Source organism: Ricinus communis, chromosome 5, assembly GCF_019578655.1.
Source record: "Ricinus communis isolate WT05 ecotype wild-type chromosome 5, ASM1957865v1, whole genome shotgun sequence".
In the NCBI taxonomy this organism is placed as follows: domain Eukaryota; kingdom Viridiplantae; phylum Streptophyta; class Magnoliopsida; order Malpighiales; family Euphorbiaceae; genus Ricinus; species Ricinus communis.
In genome coordinates, this window is record NC_063260.1 from 662,145 (window position 1) to 673,596 (window position 11,452).

Below are 11,452 nucleotides of genomic sequence, written 5' to 3' on the forward strand. Positions count from 1 at the left end.
CGGTCCTTCCTTGACCCGATACTAACGACACTAAAACCTAGTATATTTTTTTATAAAGTAAAATAAACCGCCAAACTTTACACAAAAAGAAAATGAGCTTGAACTCCAGAGTTCAATCTTCCTGGACACTAATGTCTGGCCACTAGTATCCACCGCAAATTCCGCTTCTCTCATACCTTCTCTCCCACTTCCTCCTTCTCCGAAGCCTTTCTTCCTACCCCCCTTCGACATTGTTTCCTCCATCTCCTCCTTCTCAGACGTCTTTCGTCCTGCTCCTTCTCCGACGTCGTTTCCTCCTTCCCGATGGCTCCCCCATTTCCATTGTTGTTTGCACTACAGAACTAACCTCGCTGTTTATGAAGATATTGCCAAAGGTTTGCTATTGACTGAGAGTTTATCAATTTGCGATGTTCTTTTTTTTTTTTTTTTTTTTTTTTTATGGGATTCTCATCTGGCTATTTTCAATTTGGTTGGTTTCGTTCTGTTGTGATGTACTTTAGGTGTTGAATACATCTTTTCATGTGGTTTTATTAAGGTGGTTAGTGATAAGAGGATTCTTTTTATGAGATCAAGAATCAAGGGAAGGTTTATTTGATTACATGATCTGGTTTTTTTTTTTGGATTAGTAATTGCGATTGTGTGATTTCTCATCAGTATATAGATCAATATGCATCTAGATCTCTCTATTTTTGTTTTGTGTTTTGCTACGATGTCGATAACGTCTTCCTACAAAGAATTTTTCTTGTTTCAAGTCAATAATTGTTGCGTTTTAAGCTAAATCCCAAATCCCAAATCTGTTACCACAAAAATGCAACCATATAACGTTTTCCTTTTCTGTTTTTTAAGAATGGTAGTGGTGGTGGTGGAGCGGTGCTGGTGACACGGCATGAAAGTAATTGGCTTTAATAGATATTATTAATCAATAGTTTATTAACACATTATTTCTTCTTAGTTTTATAAAAACAACTGCCACATCAGCTGGACAGACTTGATGGCAGTTTAACTGTCTGTTAAAGGAGGGGCATAAATTATAAGCTTTTCATAGTTTAAGAGCTTACTTGCGTCTAAAAATAGGATAAGGGCAAATCTGCTGCTCGCAGCAAATGTTAAGAGCAAAAATTGCACCTTTTCCCTATAATAAATAAACCCGAAACAACAATGTTTTGAACTAAATAATAAACAATGGCGTTTGCTGCGGATTCTGTTTGTCTCTGAGAATCAGGAGATCTCACCCTGTGCTCATTTTGAAGCAAATGTCTGTTAATTAGTTCAATTTGCTATTTGAGTAAGCTCTTTTTTTTAAATTAAAAAAAAAAATTCTTTTAATATTTTTCTTTTTCTGCAGCTACTAAAGGCATATTATAATCTAAATTTTCTAAAATGTAGCTGTTTTATTTTTTTATTTTTTGTTTTTAATTGCTTATAGAAGTCAGCGAAGCAAAGAATTATTTGATTCTGTAGTGTTGAAGTGTGTTCTTGCAGTTTATAAGCCTTTCTGTAACACAAAAACAGGTTTGTTTCTTAAACAATAGTCCTATTTTATATGACTTGGACTTCTAATTTTCAGAGTCATAATAGTGTGACTTAATTGACAATATCTGATGGCAATTTAGGGTTTTCAATGCTGTTGTCCTGTTAGTTGAGTGAAGCATATAAACTGGCAATTAATTCATTTTTAACAATCATGATGAAACATATAAATTTCACTGCCATATTCTGACATGAGACTGAATTTGTGTGAAACAGTGGCTCATTCACTGGTGGGTTCTTCCGATTGTTTGTTTAGCAGCTTTGTTTATTATTTCTTTAGATACTAATGGGGCTTCTCAGCATCATTCGCAAAATTAAGAGAAAAGAGAAGGAAATGCGCATACTCATGGTGTATGTCTCTCTCGCTTCACATACCTAAATCCATATATAGATGCATGTTATTTAATTGTATGTTGTGCAGGGGCCTTGACAATTCTGGGAAGACAACAATTGTTTTGAAGATAAATGGAGAAGACACTAGTGTCATCAGTCCTACACTTGGATTCAACATCAAAACTATCACATATCAAAAGTCAGGTTCTGCTTTTACATGTGTTTTGCACCTTATTTTCACAATCAGCTTAAAATTTTGTATCCTTGTTTAGTATAGTTCCAAGCTGCCATGTGGGCACAATCCTTTTAGGAGCACTTGATTGTTACGTAAGTTTCATATTGACTTTATTCGTAAATGAGTAGAAAGCTTCAGCTGAATCTGGTTTTTGACTTCTATAACACTCAGGTGAATGCAATTTTTACAAAAATAATTTGAGACAATTGTTGGCAATCGTCGAGAATTCCAGTATTCAGACATTGTTCCTATCTTGTCTTAGTTAAGGAACCTAATGGTAGACATAACAATAATATCATTTTACATTGATCCACTGAATTGTCAAATTTCTCAAGTTTGTTATTTTTCCTTGGGTTTTGGTGTTGTTTGTAGTGTCTTTTGGTTTTTGTAGATAGCATAGTATTAGATAAAGATCTGAAATTATAACTTGATTCCCACTAATAATGATTAAATATAGAATTTGGATATTTGTTATTTGGCAGGTATACCTTAAATATTTGGGATGTTGGGGGCCAGAGAACTATAAGATCATATTGGAGGAACTACTTTGAGCAAACTGATGGCTTGGTTTGGGTAGTTGATAGTTCAGATCTTAGAAGGTTAGATGATTGCAAAATGGAGCTTGATAATCTTTTGAAGGAAGAGGTACGTGCCTATTTAATGTTTCTTTAACTAAATAATTGTTTAAATAAAAAACTTTCTTACCTATATTTTATGTTATTTAGGGTTTTGACTGATTTGTTTGTCATGCTATTTTGGCTCTCCCTTCTTTTTAAAAAAAAAAAATTTAATCTGTTGCTCCTTGATTGTTGTTCATAATTTTTTTCCAAGTTCACATACTTATTTTGTCTAACAGAGGTTATCAGGAGCATCATTGCTAATTTTTGCAAATAAGCAAGACATAAAAGGCGCTCTTACACCAGAGGAAATCGCTAAAGTAATGCTTCTATCTAATAAAATCTTCTAATTTACTAGTATTGTGGTTTTCTTTTATGCATTTATTTTCCAATTCGACTTGAAACTTGTTCTGTTCAAATCGAATCAACTTGAAATTGATTGTTAATTCTCATCGTAGTACTTCTCTGCTGACTGTCTGCACATGTATTAGCACAAATGCTTTAGGTGAGAATTTTGGCATGGTCTTCTCATCATAAGAACCTTGCTTTCCCAATTACATTTTTTAAGCATGCATGCAGCAGTTGTCCTATGGTTCTCAAGCACATTTATAGTGAATCTTCCTCCTCTACTTTGATCACCTACCCTCCTATTTATGATGACCACAGGAGGGGAAAAAAAAGCGTACTTGGTACTGATTGTATAAGTCAGCAAGTTGTATGTTCCCTAATATGTTTAATTAACACTCTTATATAATCAAGTGATGACAAAGGACTGACAAAGATACATGAAATGATTAAATATTTTGATTTACTTCTTTCAACCATGTTTCTAAGATGTTTAGAATATCTCGGTTGTCCATGAGCTCACCTTAAGTGCCTCTTCTACTGACTTTTGATTGGCCTTTTTGTGTAGCAAAAGTTAAAAGTGCCATCGCATCTTGACCTTATTAATGTGGTTGAGCTGCAATTCTTCATCCAAATAAACATTGAATGGGACTTTCTTATTTGTTCATTTCTTTCCTTTTTCCTTTTCTTTCTTTTAGGCGCCTGCTGCTGTTTAATTGGTGATTTTCTACTATCGTTGCTCAATTTTGAAACTCTAAAATGTTTTTGGCTGCACATGTGCAGGTACTGAACCTGGAGAATATGGATAAAACTCGACATTGGAAAATCATGGGCTGTAGTGCATACACTGGGGAGGGGCTGCTTGAGGGATTTGATTGGTTGGTTCAGGACATTGCCTCTCGGATCTATATGCTTGACTAAATCATCTGCCATCATGGTGTAAGACAAACCTTTTCAAAATTCATTCAGTGATGTAAATTGGAAAATTTTGGATGCGCCCGGTATGGAGCAGTTTATGAAATGTAACCAGGACAATAAGATCTAGCTTTTTGATCATGCAGTACATTTGTGATGTGAAACTAAGTGGCAAAAATACCACAGTTACCCACGAAATGGTTAATCATTTTATTTGCACTTTGTTTAAAAGATTATCATGTACAAGGGAAGTGGTTGTTTTGGTGGGGTACAGATGGTCTGCCCCCTCATCTTTCTCTTGAATTGTGCGGCAGTGTGTATCTACTTCCAGTTGCTAGCGATCCTTTTAAGGTTGCTAGAGGCTGTTTGTATTTGTTACTTTTCATATAATAGCTCTTAGCTTACAACTTTTCTACTTCATTATGAATTGAATGAATTTATATGTTCAAAACAGAGGAAAAATAGCAGTCATGAAAAGATAGAATTCAACAAGCCAGTACTATCATCTCATTGAACTGAGCTGTAAGTAGCACCACCAGCAGCAAATCTTCACGTAAAAAATACTCCAGCTTGATTAAGCAATGAAAGCAAATTTACTAACTCCTTATTGCTCAGTTTGGAAGGTCTATTACCTTCAAAACCATTAGCTTTTAGAACCTCAATAATCCTTTCCTTGTAGAAACTCACTTCCATCTCTGAACAAGAACAAAAATGGCCACCTTCGCCTTCTCCATCACTGTTCTCATTGTGATTATGATCATCATCATCATCATCATTGGCGTTAACTCTGCTTTTGCTATTACAGCTCGTCATATTATGCATTCTCAAAAGCTCCATAACCTTTTTCTTCTGCTTGAAGATTGCACCCAATGTTTTATTTTTATTGCCAAAGCAGGTTCTGGTGAAAGCCCTCCATTCAACAAGATTCACACTGGGGATTTCAGTTTTCGGACGAATAATCACCACGGAAGAATCAACTTTCGGAGATGGAACAAAGTCCCGTTTGCTGACATCCATCACAAACTCCACATCTGCCACTAACTTCACATTCACAGCCAATCTATTGTACTCGGGATCACCAGGATTAGCTAACAACCGCCGAGCAAACTCTTTCTGAAGTAAAAGAGTAAGACTTCGAAACTTGTTCACTCCATACACCAGTTTAGTGACAAGAGGAGATGATATTCCATAAGGAATATTTGCCACAACAATATTAAAATTCGGAAACTCAGCCTTCAATGCATCCTTGTGTATAATCTGAAGAAAAAAAAAAGATATAAACAAATGACAAAACCCCACCATAAAGTTATTCTTGATTGGCTTCATTCAGGCATTTTAACAAACAATTAACAGACAAGTTTATCTTACATCAAGTTTATCTTGCAACCCCTGCTCAGAAGCACGTTCGCGGAGAATCTCTACCATTCGTTTATCAATTTCAACTGCAACAACTTTTCTAGCAACTTCAAGAAGCCTGAGGGTGAGATTACCAGTACCAGGCCCAATTTCTAGGACAGTATCAGTTGGCTCAACTGCTGATCTGCGAACAATTGTATCAAGAACCCGCGGATTAGTGAGCAAGTGTTGGCCTTTGCTCTTGTATAGATGCAATTTCTCTTGCGAACACCTGTCTTCATTGTCCTTTTGAGATGTATAAGAAGAATAAATGGCTTTGGTGTTAAAATTTTGATAAAATATTAATACGGATAGTATCAATTTGGGCTCAAACAGCAGTTGCTTTTTCAATACAAGATGATTCATTTTTGCAAAATGCCACTAATTGAATTGAAACTAGTTAAAATTGGCAATTATATTCATTTCTATTATGCCATGATAGCATATTCTGACATGATCCGAGGCCGAATTGAGGAATACTACTGTCATTTATATCAATTCTTATTCATCACCACTTGGTATATAATATTTTTATTTTTTAAATTTAAAAATGATTTAGTAATATTTATACTACATCAGGGAGCTAAGAACTAGAAATTTTAACATTTTCCGGCTGAATTTTGTGTGAAAGAGTGGCACAATTTCTGGTGGGTTGTTCCAGTTGGTAAACAATGGCAGAAATTATTTGGGAGCCAAAAGAATCAAGTCCTCCTTTATGTTCTTCTTCTTTTTTTCTCTCCACATATTACCTAAATCCATACATGGATACATATTGGTTAATTGTATGTTGTGCAGGGGCCTCTATAATTCTGGGGAGACGACAGTTGTTTTATAAGTAGAAGTAAACTTCTGTTGCGTTTGGAGAATATAAATCGAAGACAAAGAACAATAAAATGAGACCTAAATGAATTTCTGAACCTTAATATTTTCTCTTTCTCAGAAGTCTCATTGATAATGAGTTGCTTATATAGCACTTAATTATAACTGGAATTTACAAAAATCAATACCTAACACACTAATTACCATTTATACACATGAACACATCTTTTTAAAAAAAAAAAAAATTTAAGGCATTTGATATGAGAGTCGTGTTGATTTCAGTATTGTGTACAATACGTATCCGATATGAATGTTCTATTTTATTAAAAATGTCGGTATTTTTTAAGTTATTTTATTCGTAAAGATAAAAGAATTCAATATTTTTGTTAATCTTATCTCAGTCAATTTGGAACCTATTGATAGATTAAACAATAACATCATTTTCATTGATCAGCAGAATTTTTCAAATCTTTTCAAGTTTGCATTTTGCCATATATATTGGTACCCTCTAAAGCATCCCTTGGTGTTCTGTAGCTAGCTTAGTATTAGATGTAAGTATCCCTTTGGACATTTGATCTTCTTATCATGAGAACCTTGCTTTCTCAGTTACCTTATGTTCATCCTTTTGCATATATTAGTTCTTTCCTTTTTACTTTTCTTTCTTTTGTGCTTGCAAGTAGAAATATAAATGAGCTAAGCCGACCCATAATCGGAACTCGGCTCGATAGAAGTTGGATATAAGTTGCTTGCAGACCTCTTCAGTCCTGTGGTCTTCAAGCACATTTATTATGAATCTTCCCTGTTCCACTTTGAATATCAAACCCTCCTATTTCAATGACCAAAAAAAGGAAGCCTCACCTGGGTACTATCGTAGAAATTGGCAAGCGGTATGTTTCTTAGAATGTCTAGTAGACACTCTTGATTGGAAGAATAGGTATTTGAACAGAATCTGTTCGTGCTATAGCATCGTGACCTTGTGTTCATCCAAATAAATAGTTGAAAACTGAAAACTCTCTTTTGTTTGTATTGGCTTTTCTCCTTTCACTTTCTTTTCTTTTTCTTCTGTGTTTGCAGGATAAAACTATAAATGAGCTAAACCAATCCATAATTAGAAATCGGCTCCATAAAAGTTCAATAAAGCTTATTTAGTAACCAAGTAGATTTTAAATTTATAACAGAACTCGCATTATTAAATCGCGATCCAGTTTATATATAGATTTAATAGGTTGTGATTTAAATATAAAACTTAAATGGATTTGCTCGCGTGATATTAAATGAATATTTATTTAAGCATAGTTATTTAATTAGAGTTATAAATTTTATTAGATAATGCTAAAAAGATTATATATAACTACTTAGTTTTTTTTATAGTGGTTTGATGAACAATTAAGTTTTTATTAAGCTCATTTAGAATCAATTAAATACATTTAAGTTCACAAAAGATAAAAAAATTAATGAATTTATAGTGAGTTCGGCTCGATAATAAAACGAACTCATGGGCTGCAGTCATTGCCATGCACTGGGGAGGGGCTGCTTGAGGGATTTGATTGGTTGGTTCAAGACATTGCCTTTTGTATTTCAGAATTTCTCCAAAGAATAAAAATGGGTTGATAATATTATTTTCTTTTTCTTTTTTTAATCTGATTGTAAATATTCAGATCTTGACACCTTGCTCTAAAATACAAGCATAGGGCCACTAAATTACTATTGGGTTCATAGTTGAATAATTCAAACAAGATATTTTACAATAATAAAAATAAAATAAAATAAAAAGAATTAGAGGGACTCAATTATTTTGGGTGAGGTGGGCAGAATCACTAGTCACTAGTCACTAGTCACTAGTGGAGATAATGTTGAAAGGGCTAAGCTTAGAGCATTACTATATTTGGACTTTCTATTTGGAGTCCACATTAATCACTCAATAACCAAAGGCAGGAAAAAATGCTTTGACATTGTTTCACAATTTACATTTAAAAACATTCTCTTCTTTCCTAGAGCTTTTCATTGCTTCTTTGCTTATTTCTCAAATATCAATGATTTTGATTTTTTTTTTTCTTCTTTTTCTTTTTAATTTTACCCAATGGAGAAACATAGAATTAAAAATAATATGTTTATTCAATTTAAAGTGATACTGTTTATTTTATATTTAAAAAATAAATAAGAAATTAAAGTTCTAACTTTGTCATTCGACTATTTAAAATAAGAAAATTGTAAAGTTATATATATAAAAACTACATTGAAAATGTTATTATTACTTATATAATTATTCAAAATTGTAAAATTATAAATCTACTTGGGGCTAATTCACTCTAATTATATATTTAACAACTGTCTGATTATTAAACTCTTTTATATATATATATATATATATCTTCTGCTATTGTTGACGGTTTTTTTTTACCGTCAACAAAACTGTACTTATTAATCATTATTAATATGTATATTTATCTCAAATTGCATTTGATAAAAGTAATTTTTAGAAAAGAATTTATTTATTTATTTTTTTTTTATCAGAGTTTTTAAAACTGTTTCTGGAAAAAGAAAAAAGAAACAAGGAAAAGGAATTTGGGCATGATAAGTCGTTTAAGAGTGGTTGGAACCGGTGGGATATACCTATCAACAGTTATGTGATGCCCAATTCTCAAATTATCTTTTCTTTTGCATATTCTCGTCAGTATATTTTTAATTTTATTGTTTAATTGGATGAAGAACATAAATACAATTGCACTTATTTTAAACGAGATTGCTTTCTTTTCTTCTAACTATTGTTAATTCAGATTATTTCCAAAGTATCCTCATTTATCAAGTAATAAAAATTCAGATAAAAGAAGGTCTCTTCTACTTAAAATGATTAAACAATTTTCACTTTTATTGGGTACGTAATAAAAAATAATAATTAGTATTTTCCGCTTTGAAATTGGATGTGACATTAGTGATAATAATATTTTATTTTTAAAAGAAAAAATACCGGATTCTATATTAAATGAGTTATTATTTTTATAAGAATTTGTTAAATCTCGAAAAAAATAATTAAAATAATATCTAATAAGATATGTATAATATTATTTAAATTGAGCAAAGTTCTAAAATAAAAAAGAAATTATTATATAGTTATGTAGCTAGCTCAAACCTAATAAAGTTTAAACCTTCCATTTTCCAAGTTTGGTAATATACCCAATTTACACGCATAATAATACTAATTTAATCATTTAAATCCAAAATCATCATGGCATTGAATCACTAATTTAATGTTATAATAAATATGTAGACGATTTTCAATTGACTAAATAATGGGATTTCAAAAGCCTTGGCAAAATAATTAAATAGGAGTCCAACATGTTAAACATAATAATAAATTTTCTAATTTGACTTTTCTCATTCATCATAATTATCCCACCGAAAGAATATAATATATTTGAATTTCTATTTATATGTTTTGTATTTCCATTTCTTTTCAATATTATTTCAATTGTCTTTACATCAAAATCTCTTTTTAAATTTTAATTTATTAACTCCATATTTACAATAATCAAATTAAATTTTAATAAAATAGATAAATTATTACGATATTAATTTTGTTTGAAGTGAATCTTACAGTAAAATATATAAAATTATTCATAAATAAAATGAATTTCACAAATAATTTCAGCTAAATATAATATTAGTGTCTATTATTTTAATACTTATTATTATTATTATTTGAAGATTTTACAAGTGAAATAAAATTTATGTTTTCCATTAAAAAGTGCAGTTGTTATGAAATTAATTTAGAATATAATTTTTTGTAAGCCAACCACTTGTTAGATTGGAATGGAAATTGCATATTTTGTAATAAATTTATTTTACATAGTAATGATTTTATTTATGTAATTTACTTTAAAAAATTAATCTTATAAGATTTTAAATTTTTTATTCTTTATAAATTTAATAGATTAATAATTAATTACGTATATTAATTCGAAGAGGATCTAGTGTATATGAGGCAATAAGTAAATGTTCAAAGGCCTACTTCACAGATTTCTTTTAATAAAAAAGTTATTGTTTAAGTTGGCTAGCGGACCATATATAAGTTTGGCTCACAGAAATGAAAAATAAATATTTTAAAAAGAAGATTATAAATATTACATTTTGACTTTTTTCATTAACTCATTCTAGATTCTATTTTAGATTCATATTCTTTTATGTGTATTTTAAAGAAAATTAAACATCAAAACTCTAATTAAACCTCATTAACAGTTTGAGAACTGTATTTAGAGCCGGTTGAACTTTATTTTATATAATTACTGATGATTTATCGATATAATTATTTACCGATAAATATATTTTATTATTAATTAAGACATAAAAGAATCGCACAAGAAATTAATAATGAATTATCAATGACTTAGTTAATGCCTCCAAATATGATCTTTAGTGACAAAAATTATCGTTAGTAATCAAATTATTTACGTGGTACATTTGTATTAAAAGATTTATGAGTCTTTTTACTGTTACATTAATAAACAAAATTTTACTTATAGAATCATCAATAGAATTAAACAGTTGAAAATTTATATAGGTTTGAAGGAAAACTTTTTTCTAAATATTTATAAAAATATTCTAAGAAATAAAAATAACATTACTGACCATCAATAATTAGTTTTAACATTTAAAACTAACGCCGTATGAATTATAGTTTCACTTTCAAAGTTCAGCTGCTTCCAATGTATTAAGTTTTATAATTATAGAAATAAATAATTACTTTTATATATTTAACATAAATTATTGTTTTATTTTATCCTTATGTTGATATTTTCTATAATTGGTTTTGCAAAATTCTATAAATCGATAGAAGGGTGTAATAAGTTTTAAAAATATCTATAGAAGAGTAATGCTATTTGTCTCAAGTGGAAACATAATAAATGTATCTCAAGTATGGTATAATATGTAAATTTATATAACAATAATGATCGATGGATTAATTTGATCCCTATCGTTATGGATATAAATGGTACTTTTTGACACTTTATTCATCTCTCTAATTTTTATTATATATATTCTTCATTTTATGTCCTCCGTTAAATATTTAAATTTTAGAATCTCTCTTCATTTAACTTTTTTGTTTTATATGGAAAATAACTATAATTTGGTGAGAAAATCATAAAATTTTCATTGAAAATATCCATAGTAATTAATGTAATCAAATTTAAAATATTTTTTATTAAAAATTCGAGTGATAAATGAGTTATTATCAAATTAAATTAAATTTTCATTTTGATTTGAG

At 30.2% G+C, this 11,452-nt stretch overlaps 2 protein-coding genes across 5 annotated transcripts; one reads left to right on the forward strand and one right to left on the reverse strand.

Moving 5' to 3' along the window:
• On the forward strand, window positions 1-4,382 carry LOC8279115 (ADP-ribosylation factor-like protein 2). Of its 4 annotated transcripts, XM_048374579.1 has the most exons (7): window positions 1-374; window positions 501-1,512; window positions 1,747-1,881; window positions 1,952-2,067; window positions 2,556-2,743; window positions 2,955-3,035; window positions 3,844-4,382. In XM_048374579.1, exons 3-7 carry the CDS (start codon window positions 1,817-1,819, stop codon window positions 3,979-3,981), a joined length of 588 nt encoding a protein of 195 aa, XP_048230536.1. In that variant the 5' UTR covers window positions 1-374; window positions 501-1,512; window positions 1,747-1,816; the 3' UTR covers window positions 3,982-4,382. The 4 variants fall into 4 exon arrangements, with proteins under 4 accessions (XP_048230536.1, XP_048230537.1, XP_015576290.1 ...); XM_015720804.3 differs by lacking the exon at window positions 501-1,512 and having other exon boundaries at window positions 3-374; XM_015720805.3 differs by lacking the exon at window positions 501-1,512 and having other exon boundaries at window positions 15-374; window positions 1,952-2,062; window positions 2,581-2,743.
• Window positions 4,372-6,317, reverse strand: LOC8279117 (ribosomal RNA small subunit methyltransferase, mitochondrial). The gene is made up of 2 exons (XM_002521455.3): window positions 5,344-6,317; window positions 4,372-5,232 (listed from the first exon to the last, which is right to left on the reverse strand). The coding sequence occupies exons 1-2, from the start codon at window positions 5,734-5,736 to the stop codon at window positions 4,525-4,527; spliced, it is 1,101 nt and encodes a 366-aa protein (XP_002521501.1). The 5' UTR covers window positions 5,737-6,317; the 3' UTR covers window positions 4,372-4,524.
• Between the last annotated feature and the right edge of the window lie 5,135 nt (window positions 6,318-11,452).

Bases quoted from the DNA above. Each gene is read 5' to 3' on its own strand.
- LOC8279117 (XM_002521455.3), bottom strand. From the start codon at position 5,736: ATGAATCATCTTGTATTGAAAAAGCAACTGCTGTTTGAGCCCAAATTG. The intron at 5,233-5,343 runs GTAAGATAAACT...TTTTTTCTTCAG, and splicing joins GGTTGCAAGATAAACTTGAT to ATTATACACAAGGATGCATT.
- LOC8279115 (XM_048374579.1), top strand. From the start codon at position 1,817: ATGGGGCTTCTCAGCATCATTCGCAAAATTAAGAGAAAAGAGAAGGAA. The intron at 1,882-1,951 runs GTATGTCTCTCT...TATGTTGTGCAG, and splicing joins GAAATGCGCATACTCATGGT to GGGCCTTGACAATTCTGGGA. The intron at 3,036-3,843 runs GTAATGCTTCTA...GCACATGTGCAG, and splicing joins CACCAGAGGAAATCGCTAAA to GTACTGAACCTGGAGAATAT.